The 26,998-nt window shown below is 41.6% G+C and overlaps 2 protein-coding genes across 14 annotated transcripts in view; one reads left to right on the top strand and one right to left on the bottom strand.

The window, feature by feature from the left end:
- The window catches only part of REXO5 (RNA exonuclease 5), an 80,515-nt gene extending 55,448 nt beyond the window's left edge, over window positions 1–25,067 (top strand). Inside the window, exon 17 of one of the 7 annotated variants that reach the window (XM_073792227.1) lies at window positions 24,636–25,067. In XM_073792227.1, the coding sequence (XP_073648328.1) occupies window positions 24,636–24,822 (187 nt within the window). In that variant the 3' untranslated portion in view covers window positions 24,823–25,067. Of the gene's footprint in view, window positions 1–12,793; window positions 12,867–17,196; window positions 17,216–24,635 lie in introns of those variants that run through there. The other 6 variants (XM_073792226.1, XM_073792228.1, XM_073792222.1 and 3 more) reach the window with 6 other exon arrangements.
- The window catches only part of DCUN1D3 (defective in cullin neddylation 1 domain containing 3), a 37,997-nt gene that overhangs the window by 8,138 nt on the left and 2,861 nt on the right, over window positions 1–26,998 (bottom strand). For 3 of the 7 annotated variants that reach the window (XM_033839191.2, XM_033839196.2, XM_019921843.3), the window contains exon 2: window positions 25,168–25,259. The exons of 3 other annotated variants lie outside the window; for them this stretch is intronic. The gene's annotated coding sequence lies outside the window, so the exon portion shown is untranslated. Of the gene's footprint in view, window positions 1–24,103; window positions 24,275–25,167; window positions 25,260–26,998 lie in introns of all 7 variants that reach the window. One more of the 7 variants, XM_033839192.2, reaches the window with a different exon arrangement.

The raw sequence follows: 26,998 nt of genomic DNA, 5'->3' as shown, positions 1-26,998 counted from the left end.
CTAGATGAAAAAGAAAAGCCTGCACTGATACATAACAAACATCACAGTGATTTATTTATTACTTAAGTAACGAAAAAGTGGCTTTTAGAGAATTGCTAGAAATTTCTGGGCCAGGGATGAGGTGATTTCTCTGAAGACTCTATCTACTCAGACTCTTATTCTTACCTTCAACTAGCCCACTAGAAGATCCATCTAAAATTTAGTACTTATAAAAGTTTGCTACCTGCTATAATAACTGCAGCCTCTGAAATTATAATGTTAATAGAAATTTAGACCAGGAGCCAGAAGTACAGTCGGGAAAGCAGACCAAATCAATGTCAGTCCCATGGCTCTCCAGCTCTAGGGTCAGGGACCTCCACAGTCCAAATTCAAAGCTCTAAGGAGACTGGCAGTGGGGCAGAAGGGTGCTTTTAATGGAAGGCTGGAGCTTTAAACTTTACCTAAAGAATTTTAGCTTCCTCCAAATAGTGCTTGGATAAATTCAGAGTTATCTTCAAAAGGAATTCTAAGGGTATGTTCTGAGTGTATAAGTTTAAAATGACGACCAGAATCATTCCTGTAGTTACTGGAATCACATTGTATCGGGGTGTGTCCCATTGTCCACCTTCAAAGAGAATACATGACAGACATGATTATACATGCCCTGAAAAAAAGACTCGCAGTTTCACTTAGGTTTCAAAAACACGCTGAAACCCTTAGAAGGGTTTTGGTGTGGAAAATGACAGACCCAAGTAAGTTTTTTAAAGCCTTTTTATGCTTTTAGAATATAGCTAGTAAGCCATGAGCACAACTTGTTACAATTTTAAAAGGTAAGGGGTTAATTCTTAGAAGACCAGCATACAAGGGAAGCAACTGTTGAAGCTGAATTATCTCAAAACAAGCAGGACTATACCATGTGGAGGGTCTGGTTTCCAGATTTGTGTTTCTAAAGACTAAAATGCTGAAAGAAACAAAAGGCCCAAACTTACACAGATCCCACATGCTCACAGACTGGCAACTCTAATTCCCAGGCACGCTGACTCACCAGGCTTTGCTGCTCAGCTCCCGCTGCTGAGGGAAGCCCAGGTACCTGGCAGGGTAAGAGGATTTCCTGGTTTCCTACTGACCCACCTACCCCAGGCTACTCACCCCTGCCCCATTGGACAGATGCTGCATTATATCAGCTTCGTCCAAATACTGGCGCCAAGGCCTTCACATAGGGACAGAACAGATGGGCCTCCCAAGAGGCCCTAATCCATTTACCCAACCAGCCCTCCACGTGAGAGCATCTTTGATTACCTGGCACAGCAGTACCAGCTGAAACCTGAAGGCATTTTACATGCCCAGCAGATGAAAAAAAGGAGGGGGAGATCAATTTAGACAGATGGTCAATGAGCAGGTGCCAGGAGGCTGGACCCCTTTCCTCTACTCTGGTCCTTTTCTTTGAAGCAAGTTGTGGTCTCAAGCCAGAAAAAAGTATTTCCAGATCTGGTGGTAAGTGTGGTCCCCTGATTACTCAATGGGCTCCCTTCTTTTGTGTCTCCCCTTTCTTTGGGAAAATAGTTCTGTACCCAGAGATTTCTCAGGCTCAATCATGGTGCTCAGCCGTGTGTCCCAGGGTGGCAGCACTTCAAGTGTTCTAAAGCTGAAAGTTTCCCTGGACCCAGTAGCTGCTGGCTAATAGCTAATAATAGTAGTCATCAATTACTGAGCGCTTGATACCATGCCAGGCACTATGTTAAGCCCTTTATGGACAATAACACTCATACATCCTTACCACAACCCCGTTTAAAGACAGGGAAGCTGAGGCACAAAGAAAATTACCCAAGATCACAAGCAGAACCTGGTATGTCTGGCTTGAGAAACCATGACCTTTCACCACTAGGCTGGACTGCTGAGCCCACCTACATCAGATCACCTCGGGAAAGCCCACCAATGGATGGGTCCCAAGCTCAGCAGTGTCACCACATCAATCACAGAGCAGCAAGTTTTACAATTAGCCACTGGAAAAAAAAAAAAAAAAAACATGGTCTGTGCCCTGTGCTAAGAAGGGCATCCTAGCCAACTGCCCTCTCCCAGGCAAGCATTAAGACCGTGACGCAGGCAGGCAAGATGCCGTTAGGCTCAGTCTCACTAGAGGCGGGGACTAGCATTAGTCCAAAGTTCTTAAACCTGTGATGTTTCAGCCCACCAGCATGGTTAAAAGCTTCAGGTCTTAAAGTCCTACTCTGCCACCGGATGTTCGACCCTGATCAAAACCTGAATTTCCTCAACCTGCAAAACGGTATCTACTTCAAAGAGCAGTTGTAAGGATTCAGTCAGGAAACGCAGATAAAGGGTATCTGGCACACACTGTCCTCCACACAGAAAACACTTGATATGACAGCCATTATTAACAGCCGGGTAGTATCTGATTAGCCTGATGGAAGCCCCAGCTTGTCCCATCTGAACAATGGGCTCCAGGCTTTGGCTTCCCCAGGCCCAGACAGGCCGCCTATCCTTGCCTTGAGTCATGCAGTTGGGTCTTGCTCAAAAACAGTCTCTTGAACTACAGCACTGACCCTGCTCAAATGCACCATTGGTCAGAAATACCTGGGGGAATCAGATCCTCCACAGGATAAGACTTGTGAATGACGCTGAATAAAATCAAGCTGGGTATTTGCTGTGCGCTCTGGATACTCTGAATTGCTGGTCACTCCCTGTCCCTAACGTGGGACAGCCTTCCAGCCAGCTCCAGACTCCATTCCCTTTCCACTAGGTTCCAGCTCTGTAGATCTGCAAAACAGGATTTCCAACTTGCTACTTATTTATACGCATTTATACTTGCCAGTGGTCCTCCTGCCACCTCTCTGAAGTGGACAGCCTCAGCACAATCTGAGCACCCCAGAGCCAAATTTCACTAACAGAGTATCATTATTAATGAATACCACTTTGTACTTGTTAGTACATTGTAACAGCTACATATAAATGTAGCTCTATGAAATAATTACCCCCATTTCATAGGAAGAGAAATGGAGGTACACGGAGGTCAACGAGCTATCTAGGAAGGGAGAAACTGGAGCAGGGTCATTAAGAGGAAGAGCTCTGGGAGCAGACAAACCTGGATCTGAATCATGGTGATGGACCAACTTTGTGACCATCAGCATGTAACTTTAATGGGACAGTTGTACCTCATGGTCTGGCGGATAGAGTAAATGAGATAACCCATGTAAAATCCTCTGCCCAATATCTGGCTCATAAAAAGTATTCAGTAAGGGGGCTTCCCTGGTGGCGCAGCGGTTGAGAGTCTGCCTGCCGATGCAGGGGACGCGGGTTCATGCCCCGGTCCGGGGGGATCCCACGTGCCGCGGAGCGGCTGGGCCCGTGAGCCATGGCCGATGAGCCTGCGCGTCTGGAGCCTTTGCTCCACAACGGGAGAGGCCACAACAGTGAGAGGCCCACGTACCACAAAAAAAAAAAAAAAAAAAAAAAAAAAAAATATTCAGTAAGTGTTAGCCTTTATTACAGTTGTTATTATCACAAAGTTGGTGACAGAATCAAGTCTCCCTTCTAGAACAGTGCTCTTGTCAGCAGCCAGGCCAGGTCTCCTGGGGCAGTTCAGGTATGCTGACGCCCCAAATGCCCACAGCAGCTTTCCTGTTCTTGCAGTAAGTGATTCTGCTCTCCTATTTCAGCTAAAGTGGCATAAATGAGTGAAATGGAGTGAGAGACAAGGAGGGGTGGGAAGAAAGGAAAGGTAGGAAGAAGAATAAAAGGGGCAAAAAAGCCACAAACCTGGAAACCTACTTCTATGCACAGCCTTGGGGGTTTACTTGAAAGACAGTAACTGCTCAGCTTATGCTGGACTAAGACCAGCCTCCAGCTTTCCTCCTTCAGTCTCAGCTCTAACTTCGCCTCTCTCCCTCACTGCTTCCCTGCATCAGCTTCCAGCCTCCCTCCTCCCTGTGCCAGTCCCAGCTGCTGTTCCTGAGGATGGGCTTGGCTGCCTGCCTGGCCCCAGGCCTGGCGCTGGCACTGCTGGGCTGAGGGCAATCCCAGAGGTCGTGGTCCCAGTGGCTGCTCTGGCTCCAGAGAGCCAGAGAAGAAGAGACCAGGAAACTGTTTCCATCTCTTAGGCAGTTCCATGAAGTGACAATCAGGCAAGTCCCTGTCTTCTAGGACTTACTATCTACCTCTGAAACAGAGTCACCTCTTATGGAACAGAAGGACCAAGAAGGGCTAAACCACACAAAGACAAATGGAGACAGGAAAGGAGAGTGGAGTGTGGACCAGTGTTATGGAAAGAAAGGTGGAGGGACTGATGAAGAGAAATTGGTGTTTGTGGGACATGGGGCTATATGCTTCACATACATCACCTTCAAACCTCACAACAACCTAGGCTGTCAGGGCCCTTACAGATTAGGAAACTGAGGTTTCTTAACCACTAAGCAGTGGGACTAGGAAATAAAACCAGTCTGTCAAGACTCCAAAATCAACTCAATGGGAAAGTTTCACAGAGAAGATGAGTCTTGTTCTGGGTCTTCAATGACTGGAAGCATAAAGTGGAAAGGAAGAAGGCAAAGGACCAATCTGGTTGGTCCAAGTTGAGACAGGATTTAAAAATGTTTATTAATAGCAATACCTTTTAAGTTACATGTTTGTATTGAGGAGACTGACATGAATTATCACATTTAACCCACTACAACTCTATGAGGAAGATAATATAACCTTCACTTTACAGAAGGGGAAACTGAACAGAGTTTCAGGGATTTGGCCTGAGGTGATACAGGAAAACGGATTCAAACCCAGGCAGTGTAATTCTAAACTCACCATTCTACATCACTGGCCTCACTACACACTGTTCTTTGCTATGACGTATGCCAGGATATATCCTTCCCCTAAGGAGATGATGATGGCCCAAGAAGAAAAGATACATTATCAACACCTGATTGTACTCCAGAGGTACTGAGTCAACAGAGTAAACTCCCAGGAAGCCTTCAGTTCCGGTCTGGGATCTCCCTAAGCAATGTGTGTCCTTGAACAACTCCCTTAACCTCTCTGAGTTTGTGTTCCCATGATTAAAATCCTTCCAAGTCTAATACTCTAGGACTACCTTCACGTTTTGGTATCCAGAAAGGCTGAAGTTCTAGATTTGCAAGCCTTCTGAGGACAGGCATTTTGCCTCCTCAGTGAACAGCTCTCATACTTCTTGCCCAAGCCTGTTAGAGCCAAGGGAAAATGAGAAGTCCAAAAAGACACAGAAAGCAGAGCTACTCCAATCTGAACAAGAGGTAAAAGATTACACTGTTTTTGCAGGCTTCCCTGTCCTAATCATCTTAGTTTGAACTCTGCAGGGTCAGGAATAGGCCCTGATGTATGGAAAACAGAGCAAGCTGGCTCACTGTTATAGCTGGCTGGGAGCTAAAAAACAGGGGGCAAAGGCTGGCACCAAAATCCAGTGTCAGCAAGGCACTTGAGATCTACTCTGATGACTTCCTTGAGAGAAGGAACTGATCCAATCCACCCCTCCTATTCTGTTCCCATCTAGAGTCTGTTCAGAAGCAAGAAGCCACTGACGAATGTTGGTGCTTCTACATATTATAACAATAAGAAACCCATCTTTCCAACTTCCATCCAAACAGTCTGTATAGCTAGTTGGGCGCATGATTTTACTTCTTACTATATATGCCAGACATCCAGCTGCCAGGGGCTGAAGCAGCTGTACTAGCAGAAGCCATCCCCCTGGGGAGTCTCAAAGCAAGACCACAAGAGCCTCTTGATCCCAACTGGCAGCTGCAGATGCTGAATGACCTGAGAAAAAGTTGGGAAATGGGTGGTGTCCATTTATAAACTACTTCCTAGAAAGTAAACTTGCAAAAATAACAGAAGGAAAGACTGAGGGAGTACTTTAAAATGCAAAGTCTTCTGCTTGCTGTCATTTGGAACTTGGGACTTACAAGAGCACCTTTGGAGACTAGGTCTTACCTAGAGCTACTTGGGAGGAAAAGCTGTTTCCCCTGCCAAAGCAAATGAGACGCGTCTGCTATTTTCATGCTTTTAAAAGACTTTCTGTCCTAAAATGTACTGCAAGCAGCAAGCTAAAACAGCAGTTCCAGTTAGGGAGGGGTAGGAACACAAGACTTTCTACATCAACCAATCTCAAAAGTGCAGAAAGAGGGATGGAGGAAAAGTAAAATTTTTAAAAAAGAAAATAAACCAATTGGTTATATTTCTGTAAAATAATCTTAGGTCACAGGACTAAGACCAGTCAGCTTTGTACAAAAGAATTTTTCTTTTCTTTTTAAAGGGTTCTTACATTCCTTACCTTGCATACTTCAGATATACTAAGGATATATATATACAACTGAGGTCTGAGGACTGAAGTCAGTGTGGGCTCGCAAGAACAAATACTACTTGCCAAATACAACCAAGCCAACACACACGTATACTATAAAGTTTCCAAATACCAAAGAATCAAGCATTTTTGGCCTCTGGGTTCCAGAGCTGCTACATGTTTAATCCCACATGACTCAAAACAACCAAAAAAGAGCTGAATTATTCTACTGACCCACACTTGGAATAATTTTGCTGTCACTATTGATCTGGACAAGTCAGACTGTCCACTTATTTGCAAAGTACGCATCATTAACGGGCACCAGATTTCTAGGTTGGCCACTCTTTTTGTTTCTGCACCAGGTTTTTCATTAACTAACTTTCCCTGTTTAAAACCAGAGGGCTGTCTTGGATTTGTGCTCTGTGGTACCATAATAAAAATGGCGTGCCTGCTATATGCTATACTCTTTATCTCTGGTTTTAGCTTGGAGCTTATCTTCAGGACACAGCCTCATTAGGCCATACTGAAGGTAAAACCACTGGTTAGGCACCACTTCCCTGCTTCCAATTAGCATATGGATACCAGCCACCCTGGAGGTCTACCAGATTGTAGATAATTAGTCCTCAAACACCCAATTACCACATCAACTGTTCACCTTCCAGTCACCTGAGGAATTCAGTAGTCAATAACTGACTGAAAAATAGTTAACTGGAGTTGAGATTTGGTCTTTGCATCTAAGTAAAAGGAAGGCAAGAAAGGAAACTATGAAATGAGTCAAAAGATGAGAAAGGAACCCAATATAAAGATGATAAATGAGTGCATGCAGACGTCTTAGAGCGGCACCTGCATGACCACAAATGTACAGATGTGGTTTCTAGAGCCACATTTCTTCTAAATAGAGCTCAGGTTCATCACATGGTAACTAGTGTGATGTTTGCTAATTCTTTTAAAAAAAAAATCCAAATTCATTAAGGCCACATTTATCAGTTTTTTCCTAGAGGCCCATGATGGAAGCTGATTGCTAATGCATAGTAGATGGGAAGAGGAAAAGGGACAGAAAAAAGATCTGTATAATAAAAGAATATCCGTTTTCAACCACATCAGTAAGCTGGTCAGAGAACTAAGGCCACTAAGACTTTCTTACCCACTGCCAAATTCAAAAGCATTACATAGTTATTCTGTAAAGTTTAGAAAATACGAGAAGCATAAAGAGAAAAAAGTCCCGTAGTATCCCACCACCTACAATTAATATTTTGGAGTATATCCTTTCAGTGTTTTACATAAGCACATATGGACGGCACAGCTAAGTAAATACATGCATGTTCATACTACACACACTGAACTTTTAAACAAAACTGGGTTGTATTGTACATTCTATTTTGCAAATGTTTCCATTTTATACTTTTTCATATAAATCTTCTCTCATCAAATGCTTTTAAAAGAGCAGCATTCAATGGCAGTACTGGTATCACCACTGACACACCAGCTATTTCACACAACCCATAAACTATTTATAGCCTACTACTCAATCTGTCAAAAATTTGGTGCTGCACTGCAGAGGGGTTACAGAAAGGTTGAGACTCTCTGTTAAAACAGATTTAATAGCCAGATAGGTCTTTCATTGATAATTTGTCAATTTAAAATAAACTCTCATTGTTGGACATTTAGTTTGCTTCCAATAGCTCACTATTATAAATAATACTGGGATAATAAGCAGAATAGCAGCTAAAATTCAGCACATTTGTAATTATTTCCTGAGAATAAATTCCTAGAAGTGGAACAACAGATCAAAGACTGTGCAAAAAAATATTATATATATAATATTCAATGTGAATTCAAAAAACGTAGTGTCAACTTACACAATGGGAGTGTACTGGGAGTATTTACACCATCTTGTAATATGTGTCAACTAATTCAATTTCTTAAAAAAAAAGCCAAAAAAAAAACACCTTACCAAAAGCACTTTAAGACATATTTAAGAAAAAATATCAAACTGCCAAAGGAGGATGGAAAACAAGAGAGAGACCATTTGCTTCATTGTAAATCACATCAAAAGACTGACAAATCCAACAATTTTGGCTCCAAGGATTTCAAGACAGTGTTGTTAAATGATGGGGGTGGGGTACGGTGTGGGGGACAGGAAGAGATTAATCATAAGGGTATGTTTCAATTATACCTACATTTCCCCAATTTATTCTTTGAAAAGAAAATGAAACTTCCCCTATGTCACATACACACACAAAAAAGATAACGCCCATCCTAAGGTCTAATGAGGTCCTCTTATCATAGGTTTAGCGTTGGGGTAGAAGGGTCTGACCCATGGACTTGAAACTGAGTGAATCACATGCCCAGGGAGCAAGAGCCTCGTTCAAAATGGAACTGTGGCACCCTTGAGACGGTTAATAGGCTGGATTTAGACCACAGACTTATTATATGGCTTTCTAGCTTCAGACTGGACCAAAGGATATTATCGCTTACAGCACAGACTTGTCTGCTCCCCCAGCCTCCAGGTTCTTCATCAGGTGGCCACCAATTTTCACTAGAAGATTCCTCTCCCTCACTCTTGGTCATGTAAGTTGGGTGGGGCTCATAATGGACCATGTGACTCAAGCCCACCAAAGCCTCCTATGCCCTTGGCTTCAATGATTGGGCCAGGAATATGCAGGTAACCTAAGTCAGACAAAGTGAATCTTAGCACCGAAAGCAAAGGAGGTTGGAGCTGCTTTGGTCATCTTGCCAGAAAGAGCACCAGGGAAAATAATAATGCCTATCCAAGGGTCACTGTGAGAGTTAAACTGTCTCTTCTTATCAGATGGGTCTCACCTCAAATGCATGTAAGACACCAGAATAAAATCACTACCAAGAGACAAAGAGAAAATCAGTTTCAAAGGCATTATTTGCACCCAGAATCTAATTGTACCTAAGTCAGATCAAAGCCTGAACTTTACAGTTGTATGAGCCAATTAATTCTCCTTTTTCGTAAGCCAGAAGTCAGGTTTTCTGTCACAACAGAGAGTCCCTACCAAGACACAGCTGTCACTTAGACCTCTTCTACTCACAGAGCAAAGAAACAGAAGATCTGATACCATGGTCGAAGACCAACTTACTAGGCCACAATTTCAACCCAATGTATCAAGAGACCCCTGAGCTGAACCCTAAGACCAAAGATCCCAAACTCGAGCAAACTATAAAATTCCGTTACAACTGGGTGGACCATGATAATGCTATTCAAAAGAATTTGAAAGATGGTATGACTAATGAGAAAAAGAACCTTTCCAATTGCAATTCTTACAACCTTAAGCCTCCTTCAAGCAAATATGCCACAGAGCACTTACAGCTGCTTTTTTCTATTGTGTATACTTCTGTCATCTTCATGTTCCCAAGGAGGAACCTCCTCCCAGCATTCAGACACCACGTGAAAGGCCGTAAAGCAAAAGCTCTTGGAAGTCTTTCCCTATGCAATAACATGATCAATCTTCCCACTAAAATAGGTTATTTGATCTAAACCACATCCTATGAAACTGAAAGACCAGACCTGACCAGAACTTTGCTACCCTCTTGGTTTCAATGACTATTATTGAAACAATTTCTCTTTGGTTTCAAGTACTGAAGAGCCTATTTAGAAAGCATTCAGGTTTTGAAGACGGTGACAGGAAATGCCCATGTTAGTGTGTCTTTATTGGAAATACATTCCCTGTTGGTTGAAACTCGAGGCCCCAAGGTTTGAGCCTTTTTCTTCAAGTTACTTATTTCACAAATGTGCACTCATATGGCATGAGGCCAAAGGGTACATTAACATGGGTAAAGATAAGCAGATAATCATATAAAAAATAGAGCTTTATACCTGGTGGCTGGCATCATGGTATTACAGGCTTGGCAAAGTAAGACATCATATGATTCCAGCCCAGTTCCCACCCACTTCCCGCCCATACTGATCTGACAAAATTGCCACCACCTAATGGCCAATTGCAATGCTGTCTATTAAAACTCTGCCCTGGGACTTCCCTGGTGGCGCAGTGGTTAAGAATCCGCCTGCCAGTGCAGGGGACATGGGCTCGAGCCCTGGTCCGGGAAGATCCCACATGCCACGGAGCAACTAAGCCCGTGCACCATAACTACTGAGCCTGCGCTCTAGAGCCCGCGAGCCACAACTACTGAGCCCGTACTCTGCAACAAGAGAAGCTACTGCAATGAGAAGCCCGCGCACCGCAACAAAGAGTAGCCCCCACTCGCCGCAGCTAGAGAAAGCCCACGCTCAGCAACAAAGACCCAATGCAGCCATAAATAAATAACACACACACAAAACAATAAACTCTGCCTTAGCAGGTAGGCCCTATTTTCCAAAAAAACAATGTGAGAAAATCCTAAAATAAAGCAGCAATGCCACAAGCTCTTTTTGTCACCACCTTTTAAAATCGGAAGACAGCTTTGGATCCCAAAATAAGCTGTACATATGTACACACACTCATACTCAAATTTTGCACCCCATAACTGAGGGTCCATAAAATTGCAACTTTTTTGAACTGCATGAGGGTTTTACCTGCACTGCAACCACATTCATTTCCTTCACTCAAAACCAACTGCAGATACTGCAGCTCCTACAGCTACCTTTCTGGGAAGGATAGGACATGCTTTGGATGCAGAATGACTGGGTCTGTACAGCCCAGCTCTATTCACTTCCCAGCACATCCTTAGTCACCCTGCGCCTCTGTTTTCTCACCTGAAAATTGGGACAAAGGGTCACTGTGAAGAATAAATGGCTCCTTCTTATCAGATGCATCTCCTTCAAATGCTGAGATGCATTCCCTGTCCAACCAATCTAAAGTGCCCTCTCCCTCTGATCCAGCACACTATTTTATTTCTTCAGCACATACCACTCTCTGAAATTCTTGTTTGTTAACTTATTTGTTGTCCGCTCCCCCTACTAGAAGGTAACTTCCACAAAAGCAGGGATTTTATTTCATTCACCACTTTGGCTGTGCACCTAAGCTTTGTCATGTAAGCAAATGTTTTGGTAAATATCTCCTGAATAAATAATAATCACTGATATTTGTTGGGCACTTCTATCCAAGGCACTAGTCTATGCACATTTTAAATGTATTAACTCATGCTTGAATAAATGATGAGTATGGCATATTCAGCATTGTCCCTAGCACATAGTTCTCAATATCATCTGACAGCTATTCATACCAATTCTAATTATATGATGACGTTATCAAATACTCAACAGTAAAGGAAGTTGAGCCCTAAGAATATACAGTAGAACTTAATTTCACCACTCAAGAGCTGGTTCCTAAGGTCCAATTCCTCCTGAATGCCTTGCCTCTCAACACCCCACTACCTTCAAAGAGAAAGTAGAAAATTGTCTCATTGTTCCAATTACTCCCTACCTCATCAGTTACCATATAATGTGATACAAACACAGCTTCTCAGCAGTATCAGCTCCATCTCTCCTCACTCCACAAGCTAATTTTCACCTCAAACACAGCAAAAGTCAAAATCTGAAGCTGAAATTGGGAGATGTTCATCCTATAGTGCCTCTTTTTGACCTGTACCTTAGTCCCTGGGAAAAAATTCACATAATAATGGAAATCATTCCTGCCTCTCCCTTGAGCAAGGGTGAAAGTCCAGACAGTTTATTCAAGCCATAGCCATGCAGCACTCTAGGAAGTTCCAAGGATTTGCCAAGCAGGTGAAGTCAGTGCAAAACCTTCTGCTGCTGGTCTGAACTGCTTCTTCTCTACCGCAATAAACACAGAAATCACATTTAAGGTGTCTAGAGATGCAAGGGCAAAAGCCAGCAGCTTTTTCGCATCCTACATAGTGAACACAGAACTCACAGCCAGTTTTACACTTCTTAAGCCATCTTGTTCCACTGTAGTAATTTTTAAAATTCGCTTGATGACAGATTGGCTTTTAAGTCTGAGGGATGAAGCACGTACCTTGTCAAAGACGATAAGGGATGTGGACCATCGAGGTCCTCCATCTCTTTAGAACCACTGGAGACAATACACTACGTTTCATATAACAGCAAGAAAAGGACAAGACCTAAAATCCTAATCAGGGCCTTCAAAGCCAGACGTACTTGCCAAGAAGCAAAGGGCAGATTCCACCTCTGCTGGCTGGCAGGCCAGCCCACACATTCTGCCTAGGCATGTGAAACAGTCAGCTCTTTCTCTCCCCACCCCCAGGGGTAGCAACACCAGCAACTTTTCTAGGAGAGTATTTTATAAAAATAGAGCTTCCAACCTTAGGCTTAAAACTGAAAGGAAAAATAGCCAGAATTAGAAGTTTGTTTTAACACAATACAGTGAAAATTATAAGTTTAAGTGCTGGTAGCTGGGGACAGGGATCACACCACCACATGACTTCTCAGTGAGTCATTAAAAAATAGTACAGGCTTGTTTAACTAACAGTGGACGTCCACCAGTAATAGAGTTAAGAAGTCCATGTATCAGACGATGGAAAACTAAACTGACACTCCTTCTGCATTTGTTTCAGCAGTGGCAGGACTGACACAAATGAATTGCAGCAGCAATTTACAAGACAGAAACGCTAATAAACGTTTTTTGAGGCTAGTTGAAGAGGAAACGTTTGAAACCCTGAATTGACTCATTTTTCAGAAGTTAAATCAGTTTAACTGGGAAGAAAAGCCTCTAAACTATAATAAATCACTAACTGAAACATTTCCGGATTCCTAACACCCATTCTTGATTAACATACCTTTGTGTCAAAAGCAAAAGCCAAGTGCCAGCATTTAACAGCAAGTTGCTACCCTTTCAGTTATGAGAATCAGCCTGGCAGAACTAGATGAGAACAACAAAAATTAATCTCCAGGCCTAGATGGATGCTGTCAGGATAGTAATAAAGACCTCCCCAAAGGGCTTCTGGGTACCATAAATTATATAACAAATCTACTTCTGCCAGGCAGCCAGTATTGACTCCTATTCACCCAGGGTACTACTCAGTGTCACCAATGGGCTTATCAAAATGAAAGCGTTAACTATTATCCACCACTGCTCCAAAAAAGACACAGCATGTTGCTCACTGTACATCAGTTTGCTGACATCACTACTCATTACGAGAAGTCACTTAATCTTAAATACAACTTTGATACTTGTTTCTTCCAGGCCGAAAAAAATTTAAAAAAAAGAAAGGAAAATATTTCATTAACTCCTTCCTCAGTAAGTTCTTCTGACTGAATTTTTTTTATTGTCTATGATGACATTCTAGTATAACAGACAATTATTTCTACTATGCATTCAAGACTTGAATGCATTGTACATTATTTATTCCTATGGAACATAAACATTCATGGCTCTCAAGCAGATAGTCAGAAATGACAAGCACAGAAAAGATGTTACTGTTTTAGTGACCACATCTTGGATTAAAGTTCCAAGAAGGCAGGAAGTGTATATGGCAGCGTGAAAAGGGCTAACTGGCATCTAATAAACACTTTCTAAATTCAAACCATGTTCTACTCTTTCTCAAAATTAGGGATAATGCTTCTCAAGCCCACTTTTGAAAAATACAGAGTTTAAACTGCCTCTTTCAAAAAAACATACTACAGTAGAGTCATTTTTTTGTTTAGTATGCGTAAGTCTTTCAGACACTGCAAAATGAGAGCTTGAACTAAACCACTGTCTTTCCAACTTGAACTGCGACCTTCAGTAAGAAACACGTTACATGCTGACCAAATGCACATGTATATACACACACATACCACTCATTAAGCAGTATTTACTCTCACTTCAGTGATGAACTCTGATTTATGCTATTTCTTTTTTTTATTTGGTTTTTAATTGTTGGTTATAATCCACTAATTAGATACGACCCATAGTAAGAAAAGCTCAAGATGAAACTTAAAGGTTCCCTCCAATATAGTTATTGTGCCAGACACAATGCTAGGCATTTTATAGTCGTGACAGCAGTTAATCCCTACAGCTACCCTAGGAGGTTGGTACTTTTTTAAACTGAGAAATTTAAAAATATTGTATTACTTGGGCTTCCCTGGTGGTGCAGTGGTTGAGAGTCCGCCTGCCGATGCAGGGGACACGGGTTTGTGCCCCAGTCTGGGAAGATCCCACATGCTGCGGAGCGGCTGGGCCCATGAGCCATGGCCGCTGAGCCTGCACGTCCGGAGCCTGTGCTCCGCAATGCGAGAGGCCACAACAGTGAGAGGCCCGAGTACCGCAAAAAAAAAAAAAAAAAAAAATTGTATTACTTCATTTAAAATATCAATAATATACACACTGCTATGTTTAAAACAGATAACCAACAAGGACCTACTGTATAGCACAGGGAACTCTGTAATAACCTAAATGGGAAAAGAATTAGAAAAAGGATACATGTATATGTATAATCACTTTGCTGTACACCTGAAATTAACACAACATTGTTAATCAACTATACTCCAATATAAAATAAAAACTGGGGACTTCCCTGGCAGTCCAGTGGTTAAGACTTCACCTTCCAATGCAGGGGGTATGGGTTTGATCCCTGGTCAGGGAGCTAAGATCCCACATGCCTCTTGGCCAAAAAACCAAAACAGAAGCAATATTGTAACAAATGCAATAAAGACTTTAAAAATGGTCCACATAAAAAAAAAAATCTTAAAAAAATTAAATTAAAATATTAAAAAATACACACCATGTGTTACCATATGACATATGTATGCATTTTAAGCAAGGTTATCGAAGTATGTATAGTACAAAGAATAAAATATTGAAGACTTAGGAAAAGGGGAAGTCCGTATAGGAAAAAAAATAATAGCCTCTAAAAAATATAAATAAATAAAATATCAATAATAAACCATGGCATGTTAACATAAACAACATTTTTATGAAAAATAACTGTATTTCCAAAAACTTAATGAGAAGAGTGACACTGTTTTACACTTTTGCAAGTGTCCCTAAGGTCTGGCTTAAAAGAAGACAGCTCATTTCCCATATATGCTTCTCCATTCAATCTTTTGTGATATAACATGTCATGTAGCCTCTATAAAACTCATGGGAGAATGACAGTATAAAGGACAAATGATGTTAGTATTATTAAGAAGAGAATTTGATCTTCCAGATCCTATGAAAGTGTCTTGGGGATCCTACTAAAAGAGTCTCTGGGACTGAGGCCGGTACTCTTGATATTCCTATTTTACAGAAGAGGAAATAAGCTCAGAAATAAAGTACCTTACTCAAGTTCCTACACTGTAGCACAGACAGAGAAGCTCAGCCAACATTCCATCAGCTCCCCCAGTTTCCCAGCCTCTTCAGTTAGATGGGGAAATGTATCTATTTCTGGCCAAACAGCTGTAGGCAGAAATGACACAGTGAGCTGTAGACAGATGTGATACTTATTTCCCAGCCCAAGCACAGAGCTGGCATATGACATCCCAGCCATCTCTTCCCTTGCCATGGTGACCAAGACAGTTCAGCACACGATACAGCACACGAGAGTGGAACCCCTATCAGCTTGGGTCCCTGAGGGACTGTATGGAGCAGAGCACCCTTGAGCCTAAAACCCATGTGGGACATGCAAGCAGTAAACTTTCATCAGATTATGCCAAACTTTGTAAATTCTAACTCCCTAATTTTACAGTTCAGCCCTCTGCCACCTTTACTGCAGTATTCTCACAGTTTACCTACTTCTGGGATTGCTCCCTCCAGTGTCTTCCACACTGCCACTGGATTGATCTTTTTAACACACATATAGCCCGTGTGAATATGCCATGTCCCTGCTCAAAATTATTTAATAGCTCCCCTTCACCTACAAAATAAAATCCAAATTTAATAAGGCATACAAGGCTCTTCTGAATTTGGCCTCAATTACTGTCATTCTCCCGCTCTCATTCCACATCCCTCGGGCATACTGAAACATGTGCCATTCCCCAAGATGCCATGGCCTCTCATGCCTCTGTAGTTTTACACATACTGTTACCTGCGCTTGGAATGCTTCCTCTCTCTAGTCTTGGTCTTTTGAGCCCAGGTCAGATTTTACTTCTCACAGGACTCCTCTCCTGACTCCTTCAAGTTGACCTAGACCCTCTTTGTCCCTTCACACCTTCATTTATAGCACTAACATTTTGGGCACAGGTTTCACAACATTTTCTATTTGTTGTTCTATCTGTTTTCATACCATAAGGTCCTTAAGAACAAGGTCCACAAAAGGCACTCAAATTTACTGGAATGAAAAACTGGCAACATATAAACATATTTATTTTTCCTGAAGCAACATGCATCCAATCCTAGAGTTCGCCCTTAAGAAAAATTCAGATTACACATACTTCACTTTGAAGTCAGTGATGAGAGAATCAAGTTTGGAGGCCAAGATCTAGAAGACAAGTTTTGAGTTTCAGAAGTTCTCTGTGAATGATCCACATTCCATCTGGGAAAGCTGCTTCCTTGCTCATATGTCTAACTTGAAAACTACATAGTCTGGTTCTTCTTAGAAAATAGTTTGTATCTGTTTGGAAACCTTGAGTACCATTAAAGTGTGTTTTTAAAGGTTTTGTCCTGTTAAGCCTCTATTGAAATCTTTTGCTTAAGCAGCCTGAGTCAAAAGTACTAAATACTTGGAGATGTTCAGAACTTGGTGTTGAGTGAGTCAATTTAAGCATTGTATGCAAATAGTAAAGCTTCAAATCAGAAAAAGGAGGAGCTTAGGCCAAACTGCTTCAGAGGGAAGGAAAAACTGCTTCCAAATGGGGAAAAGGCTACAGGAAAAGATTTTTACCTGTTGCTTAACTTTTTATTATCTCTTTCTGCTACGCCACAGAATGGTTGTGAGCTGGAAACTTAGAAAAGCAAATGTTCTGATAAATTAAGCAATTCCGGTTCTTTGACAGGGAGGTTTAAAGTCAAGAGTTAATAAAGAAAGTGTTCGAGTACACCTTTTTTTTTGACTTGAAGGTAACCATGAAAGCTCAAGTTTCCAGCATCCTAAAAGGGCTTTACTTTAGAAGTGAAAAGACTCCAGATGAATTAAAAGGTTAGTCTGCCATAAGAAAACCAAAGTGGTGCTGGAAACATGTAAGAATGGTCTGAACTCTACCACTATGTTTGCACATCTTTCATTCTGACTCAAAATTATATTTATCTTTTTAAATGTATGGTCTTGAATGCTTATACTTCTATGGGGATTATACTACCACAGAGATAATTATTTGTATGATTGGGAAAGAATAGTTCTTTATGTGGCTTTCATCTTTAAAAGCCCAACTATTCAGCTGCCCTCAAGAAATCTTAACCAAGACTCATTGATCCAATGGCAATTTCCCAAGAAGAGAAGGTATTAAACAACCTCACTCTAGGTTTGCAAATCCTAGTCTATAGACCAAAGGTAAATGTCACAACCCCTGCATATCCCCTTTCAGAATATCTCCACACTCATCAGCAATTATCTATAAATAATGACTAGCCTCTGCACCAAGGGAAATGGACTCTGTCAGAAACCTGACATCTACCTTTAGTAAGGTGGGTCTTGTGAATTTGCGCAAAGGATGAATGTCATGCATGTCATGAAACAGATTTTAGTAAGAAAAGAGATTTTTAATCCTGCAAAATATAGCCCTGAGTACAGGCTTTTTCCCTTTTCCAATGTGCCAAATAACACAGGTCACTACTTCTCAGGAGAGAAGATAGTATGAATGACAAAACCAAAATTTCCAAAGTCTGAGAGTTTCTGGCTTGGAACATTAGATTCCACCTCAATCGGGAAACATCTTAGAGTTTCTCATCATGAAATCATGTCGAAACTTTGTATTAAATAAATGAAGGAAAAAAATGAAGGAGAAAAAAAATCTTGGGTTACATCACTGTCCCCATTTTGTTCTTTTTTAACCTAATCTTGACTAGATAACACAGAAAGATAACAGACTTGGAACCATCTTTATAGCAATTTTTAAAAACTACAATTTGAAACATTCAACAGTTTATGACAAGGAGCTATACCAGATGCATGGCCCTTTATGTTGAGGTAACTACAGAACAAAATCACTTGCAGAACAGAGGCTAACAACCAAATGTAGATAATGAAAGATGACAGCGTTAATATACACAGAAAGTGTCAAGGGAACACAGGTAATTAAGGCTTAAAAAAAAAAAAGAAAAGAAAAGAAAAACTCAAGGAACCATAGACTACATCTGAAAGCAGCTTCCTTGGCTCCTATTATGCAATCAAGATTTCATTCTTATTCTGGGTTTTTGCTTAAAAAGAAAGTACCTCCCACAAGTTTATTTCATTTCTACCACTGCTCATTTTACTTCTCAAGACCCCCAGTACACTGAGTTATGACCAAAACAACAAAAAGTGAAATGAAATTTTAAATAAACCTTGCCTCAGAGTTTATCTTCATTTTAGGGCACACATCACACTGCACCTTTAAAGTAGCTAACAGCAAGAAGTAACGTATAGATCATTAGAATGCGACAGAGTCTTGGCCTTCCAGAACCTAGAACACATGCACAGGCATGTGTTCAAGAGACAGGGATGGCCTTTTCTCCCTCCCCAACGAACAAATGGAACCCCTAACTCCTACAATGGGGAGTTCCAACAGCAAAGAGTGAAAGGAACTAAAGATCAATCCAGATTTCAAGGAAATTCCTAAAAGTGAAAGAGGAAGCAACATTATTCATTTTTTATTATTTAAGAAAAGCCACCCCCACTAATGTCTACGATAATTTAAACTCTACACAACCAACTTATAGGCATTTTCACCATGAATGCACAAATATAAATCTGTCAATTTGCTTGAGTTAGGCAAGTTTTTAAAGTCACTCATATTTGGACCTGTCCTATTGTGTCCATCACCACAAAGTCTTCATGAAGGTGCCACATCACTGCACTAGAATTAGAGTCTCAGAACTTATAAACTTCAGCCATTCCTACACAACCTTTATGATCTTACATATCCATTTACCATCCCAACTACTGCTCCCCTAAGATTTTTCTTAAAAGCTTAAAAAAAATCACATCCACTTTAAATATCACCCTAAGCGACATCATCCATGAAGTCATAGGTCTAATATGCTAGTTATGTTTTCATTAATACACATTAAAATATAGAATAAGCGAAAAGTATTCATCCAGCAAAAATCATCTCACGTACCATCAATAGTATAAAAAACACACCCTTGCATGCTCATTTCAGCAGCACATATACTAAGAATGTAACCAAAGCCACACTTCGGGAGAGTGATTTAGTCCCAAATCCTTTGTCGCAGCTAAGGAAACACTTAAAGAGGGGCTATAGCTTGCCCAAGGACACACAGAACTGGTGGCAGAGTCTAGACTAGAATCTAGTACTTAGTCCAATGGTGGTCCACTAGAATAGAATCTCCAGATGGGTAAGCTACAAGGAGAATTAGACCTGGCCTTCGGGGACTTCCCCAAAAAGTGAACCTCAAGCAGTTGGTAAGCCCTTTGCCAGTGGATCCGGGTTTTTCATTTTCTCCGAGAAGCAACTATAACATGACACTTGCCAGCTGACTCTCAAAGATTGTCTGGACCGACTGAAATAAATCTGTTGTTTCCTTCCCAAAGTCTCATGCGGTTTTGCCCAACTCATTGAACCTCAAGGCATACTGCCAATGATAAAAATGTCTCCTGGATCAGTTTCCCATTTTCTTTTTTTTTTTGCGGTACACGGGCCTCTCACTGTTGTGGCCTCTCCCGTTGCGGAGCACAGGCTCCGGACGCGCAGGCTCAGCGGCCATGGCTCACGGGCCCAGCCGCTCTGCTCCACAGCACGTGGGATCCTCCCGGACCGGGGCACGAACCCGCGTCCCCTGCATCGGCAGGCGGACTCTCAACCACTGCGCCACCAGGGAAGCCCAGTTTCCCATTTTTTGATCCAACAATATTCTAGCCACTGAGCCCCTGTCCCCGTTGCTAGATTCATGCATGCTCTATATGGTTTCAGGAGGAAGATTTTCCATCTCTGGGTTTTAGGCCAGCTTTGGAAACAGGCTGGAAGTTTCCATTACAGAGTTACTCCTGTATTTCCCAGATACCCAGAGCAGGTTTTATTTTCGAGTGATAGATAACTTGTGTCTACTGTGTGCCTAGCAATGTTTTATACACTGTCCCATACTTCCCATATAAGAGAAGGTAAAATGATATAGTTCCTGGCCCTTTGGGAGCTGCCAATCCCTGTCAGCTTAGCTATATATGCATGTAGCTAATAATAACTAATGTTATTAAATGTTTATCTATATGCCAGGCAATGTGCCATGTCCTGCAAATGTACTGTCTTACTGACTCCTCACAACTACTTACTGTTATTATCCTCTCTTAATACATGAAAGAAACAAGGCTTAGAGATGTTAAGTGGCTCATCCAAGGTCAAGTGGCAAGCCGATGGTAAAGTTCAAATGCAAACCTAGACTCCAGGCTGAAGCTCTTAACCAGCGCACTATGAACACCTGAATCTTTGAACTCACACTGAAAGGAAACGTGATTTCTGTATATCTGATTTCCTATAAGTGAGCTCCTTTCTTGCATTAGGGAGCTGTAGAGGTAGTGCACCTGTTAAATTCAATATATAACACATTCTAGGAGTGCCATTTCATACTGATTGAGGGAAGAGTTTGCTCCTTGTAATCTGAAGCTATGCAATTTGCACTCTCTTGACACACCCCCCAAAAAAACCTCCATCAAATTAACAGTAAATGCATAGTTACTTATCATCTAAATCAACTTTAGGTAACCTTATTCCTACTTATGGGATGCAAAACTGGAGTATTAATGTGATGTAATACAAAATATATTTGGTCTTTGTCCCCAGTTCCTACCAGAGCTCCTAAAACCCTTGAAATTTCCTTACTGATAGGCTCCTTTGTTTTTCATAAGGAGCAGGGTTTGGACCACATCTGAGTTTATGCTAAGAGGTGACTCAGGGTGGGCCCTTTTGATAGTTTTAAGAGAGATGCTGGCCACACTAGAAAGACCAGGCACATGACTGGAACTTTCAGGCCCACCTCCAGCCCATAAGGAAGGGAAGGGTAGTTGAAGTTTCATCACCAAAGGCCAATGCTTTTATCAATTTTGCCTACACAAAGGAACCTCAACTGAAATTGAAACAAGGCTAGGGGAGCTTCAGGGTTGGTGAACACATTGATGTGCTGGGAGGCTGGCATGCTCAGAGGGGACACGGAAGCTCTGTGCCCCCAATTCAAATCTTGCCCTATACATCTCTTCCATTTGGCTGTTCCTGAGTTATAACCTTTATAATGTAACTGTATTCATAAATATCAATGTTTTATCAGCTCTATGAGTCATATGTTCTAGCAAATTATCGAACCTGGGGGAGGGTGGTCGTGGGAAATTTGTACTCTGCCAGGCAGAAGTGCAGGTAGGTAACTTGAGACCTGATACTTGGGGCTGGCACCTGAAGTGGGGCAATCTTGTGAGACTGAGTCATTAGCCTATGGGGTCTGCACAAACTCCAGGCAGTTTGTGTCAGAAGTGAATTGTTGGACACTCAGTGATGTCAGAGAATTGTTGCAGGAATGTCATAATTAACCTCAGAAAAAGAGGTCCACATTACAACCAACTTAACTGACGCTTACAAGCCACCTCCGTACTTGATCTAATCATTAAATCTATAGCTGTCACCAATTCAGAGTAGTGCTTGCTGTTTTCAGCACTAGAAGGAAATTTGGGCTTCTGTCAGATCCACAAGTACCTGGTAGAATAAAATTTCTTATAAATGTCTAAAGAATTAATTTGACCTGCTAAAGAGACCAGGGAATGTTGTAGAAATATGGAGTCAAAACCTATTTTCTTTAATCATTTTAGTTGTGATTTATTTCCCATTTATTATAGTCCCTATAAAAGAATCATGAATTACCTCAATAGTTTATATGTAACTGTTCCCTTTGGATAACAGACATTGTTAAATGACAATCACCACCACCTAGTATTATGTACTTTAACTCAAACTCTAACAGACCAAGGGACATTACATTCCATCTTGTTTACCAACTTCTTGTTTGTCAAAAGCAAAAGTCAAAAGAGAGATCTCAAAAAAGTTAGGCCAGTACTCCATAAGCAGTCAATCATGACCAACTAGTCAATCTTGAAGATCAATCTGGTCAAACCAGATACTGCATCCCTGCACTCAACCCTCCCCATCAGGAATACACTTTCCAGTCAGGGGAGAGAGTACTGTGGTCAGGGTCCCAGTCAGGGCCAATGAATTACTCAACTCCATAGGTCCCCATCCCCCTCCCTGTGAATGGTGTTCCCTGGCACTGGGCAATCTTGTGGGCCTGCTCCTTCCTGACCCACTCTTCCCCCATCAAGTGCCATTGTCAGCAATTTCCACCCTTCCCCAGCTGGACCATCAATGGGCATTTCTCTTCACCCTGTACACACAGCCCACAATATCACCACCACCACCCTGCCCCGCAAAGGCCGGCTCCCTTACATGTTCTCCTCCCCACAATGGAACCCACCTATCTATATGTCTCTAGAAAGGTCTTTAGACTTTTCTCTTTCATAAAATGTTAGTAAACCCCCAAGCAAAATTCTCCTACCATAGACATCAGCTATAACCAACTGTTTTGAGTAAATGACTAGACAAGTGACTAGTTATTTCAAAGATAAACTAATTTACTAGGAGAAAAAGAACCACAGAAACATTCTTTAAAATGAACACAGAACATTCACTACACATCACTCCTCACTTTTGAATTACACTCACTTAGAATAAAGGAAATATCACTACAACTGGGGAAAATGCCTCCTTTGAGGACCTGGAACTTCTAGCATGTCCACAATCCTGCCACCTAGAACCCATGCTGCAGGGTCCCAGCACCCTCACTGCAGTGGTATTCCTCGCCTTCCCTTCCTATTTAAAGAGGAGCCACTAGGTAGTCATCAAGTAGATATAAAGTAAATGCTTAACTGAAAACAAATTTGCTTCACAGATTTTTTAGAAAAAAGAATATGGTGATTGTAGTTATTTCCACAGAGCCATTCTAAAGCTTTTCTGTCAGTGGGTATACCTGGATTTTCCTTTTCAGATTCCAGGGCAGGTCACTGGAAATGGGAATATTCAGGTCAGCACTTTTTTTTTTTTTTTTTTTTTTGGCGGTACGTGGGCCTCTCACTGTTGTGGCCTCTCCCGGTGCGCAGCACAGGCTCCAGACGCACAGGCTCAGCAGCCATGGCTCACAGGCCCAGCTGCTCCGCGGCATGTGGGATCCTCCCGGATCGGGGCACGAACCCATGTCCCCTGCATCTGCAGGCGGACTCTCAACCACTGCGCCACCAGGGAAGCCCGAGGTCAGCATTTTGCACAGGCATTCTGGACAGCATGCCACTAGCTTATCTTAAGAACTTAGAGTGATAAAGCCTCCACTTCTGTTTGAAAGTACTATCATCACTTTCAGAAATATTCTGAGGAGGAAAGGCCAGCTACTTACTAGTACTATTACCATCAATAACTTCACATATGTTTCAAAACTGGTTATAAGGATTTTTCTCTGAAAGAACAGTAGTGTGTGACAAAATGTTTGAGTAAAGAGCCAGTAATATAAAAGACCAAACACCAAGGATTCAATTAAACTCAAACTCCATTGAGTGCCTACAATGTCATATTTGAGGCAATGTAGTAAATATGAAAACAAAATTAGTGCAGAGAAAGTCCTATTCTAGTCCTGTAGCTGCCAGTACCTTGCTCTGTAACTTTAAGCAAGTTCACTAACCTTTCTAGATTTCCATTTACCTACTGCTTTTTGATCTGTTTTCAGCCTCAACACATTTTGACTGAAATCTTACGGGGAAACCCAATAGAACAGAATATCAAGGTACCTTCTGCAGAGTGAAGCATGGGGGGGGCAGTGAAGTAGAAGGAAGACAGTGAGATGAGGGGGCATATGCCAGAAATGATCCCTGAGAGGGCTCCGCATAGCCCCGTTTGAAAGACTATCATGCCAGATATTCTAAGGTTCTTTGAGGATCTTCTTCCTGCTTCTTCCTTAACTGGAGAAAGAATTAAATGCATTCAATATAGTAAATGCTATGACTTGAGTCTTATTCAGAATCAAAATTACAGGTCACACACCAACCCACTTTAGGCAAACACTGCAGAATCCAAACCCTTCATCAACCAACAAGAGCTAAAAGCTATAACCAAACCCTGCGGTCTTGATATGGTGGAAGCAATCTACTACTAAAATAAGGAAAGCAAGTTTTTCCAACACACTGTGTCCTAGACTGACCAGCAGAGATTAGGGCAAAAATGAGAAGTCCTACACTATGCAGTGATGCTATCCAAGATCCTTGATCAGTCATCATATATCTGGTCTGGATCTCCAGGCCTCAGTGACAGAATTATTTCCAGTCCCCAGGTCCTGAGGCTGAGCCCTCCAGCAGAGCAGGGAGAACAGGAACATGGATTATGCTTCCCAGCACTATGCAACCTAAGCTTCCACGATGCAATTCAGCCTGAAACCCACCAACACAGCACGGGTCAAAGGACACTCCTGAGCAAGGACAAGCCATCGGGAAGTCAGGAGTCGTCAACATGATGCCTACTTTTTCGTGTAATCAGGTTGGTATCAGGGCACTGGCCATAGATGGCTTACTTTGCTACAAGGGCTAATCACCACCTCAAGATTCCTGGACTGAGCTTCCCTACTCTGATGTATGGTATTTAAATAGTTTCATTTGCACACATCTTAAAGAAGAGGATTTGGCATTTCCCTCCTCCCATTTTCTCCTTTCTACATATCACAACTTCAAAGAATTAGAGTTTGAGCCACTTCCACTAAATTAATATGTTAAGTTCTTATTTGTAATCATTCACTAATCATTCACCTAGAAAAACAGATACAAGAACTAGTAAAACTAGATTTTAATTGAAAGACACTAACTCAATAAAACACCCTGGTCCATTGTGCAGAGAGCTTCAGAACACTGTTCCAACATTTAGGGAGAATTGATCCTGGTTCACTGGTATCAACATCTGTAAATAGACACAAAGAGGTAACTGTAAGTTATCAAGAACTGGGGAAATAGGAGTCACCACATAATTACCATTGTTTCAATCTGAGTTACCACATCTTCATCTTAAAACAACTGGCAGCCAGTGTACAATTAACTGTCCTTACTGTAAAGATATCAAAACAGTAGCAAAATCAGCTTAATTTTAAGTCATCTAATGCAATGCATAACACCCACAACTCCAAAAGTAAGTGGAATCAACTCTTCTTTAAGAAGAGTTTGTCCAAAAGCCCTGGGAGTTTGAGAAACAAATCCACTAGTACCCTAGATTAAAAGGCCAGTTCAGGGGACTTCCCTGGTGGCGCAGTGGTTAAGATGCCGTGCTCCCAATGCAGGGGGCCCGGGTTCAATTCCCTGATTAGGGAACTAGATCTCACATGTGTGTGACAACTAAGAGCTCGCATGCTGCAACGAAGGAGCCCGCGTGCCGTAACAAAGGAGCCCACCTGGCGCAACCAAATAAATAGATGAATATTTTTTAAATAAATAAATAAAAGGCCAGTTCAGCTCTGAGAATCTAAATTCATTTAGATTTGTGGATTCTTTCCCCAAACACAATTAGTGGCCAACGTAGGAGTTGATGGCTTCTCCCTGTATTCAAGTCCCCTCCTGCCCATCCGCCCCTTTCACAAATTAGAAAAGAGCCACCAGCCTCCAAACTGGCTGATGAAATTTCAGCCTACAGGATACTTTCATATTTGAGTTATAATAACTATTAAAATGAAGATGAACAGTGGACAGCTTAATAACAGCATTTAAAATCCAGTATTAGGATACAGAGGTCAAAATTCTTCAACCTAGGCCAAAACCATATATATATTATATATATATTTTTTCAATTCTCAGTTTCTTAGAGTTACTCTGCAGTATAAAGGGTGGAGTCTATTGTTTGCCTGGTCCTAGCTGTTCACTTGCTTGCTAACTAAAAGACTTCCTATTTGCACTCAAGTTGGGATTCAGTAAGTCAGTACAGGCTCAACTCCATCCCCTTCATTACCCCAGGACTGCCCAGGAAACTATTCAAGTTATTTTTGATAATCTATCTACCCATGCTAGTAAACTACTAGAACCTAAAATAGGTGACAAGTCCAAAATTTCTGATTCATTTTTCCCAAACACTAAAAGGTTTTACTTAGCATTTCTGATACTAACTTTACTACAAATAGCCTCAGCAATATTTTAAGTCTCTCAACTGCCTGGCTCAAAGGGCCAATTCACTCAAAGAACACACTAGTCACTGTTGTGGTGTTCAAAAGAAGAAAACAGCATATTCTTTCTGTTGGCCCACTGTGTCATGGCTCAAGAGGGCCAAATCAAAAAGGAGTCCTGATTGGGCCTCTCAAGTGGACAATCTGGTCAAGGTGAGGCTGAAAAGCAGCTGACTGCTGGAGATGAATGGCCCCGACAGAAGGCAAAAGTAGGTTACATCACTTGGTTACATGCCAGCCCAAAGATGTCCACAGAGTGGGATTATGCCCACAATGGTCATTTATCTAATGTAATCCACTGAGTGTGGATTACATTGGATAAATGTAAACTTTTAGCACCAACCTACACCTCAGCTGAGTGCTATTAGTCATCAGGTGGATCAGACAAGAGTGGAAATATTGCAACATAAAACCCGCCTCCCTACAAAAAATAACTTCAAACTTAGATCCTAATGGTCATCTTTGTAGACCAACAGGGGCATATTATTATCAC

This window comes from Tursiops truncatus, chromosome 15 (genome assembly GCF_011762595.2).
Source record: "Tursiops truncatus isolate mTurTru1 chromosome 15, mTurTru1.mat.Y, whole genome shotgun sequence".
Classification (NCBI taxonomy): Eukaryota; Metazoa; Chordata; class Mammalia; order Artiodactyla; family Delphinidae; genus Tursiops; species Tursiops truncatus.
This window is presented reverse-complemented; position numbering and strand designations above follow the sequence as displayed.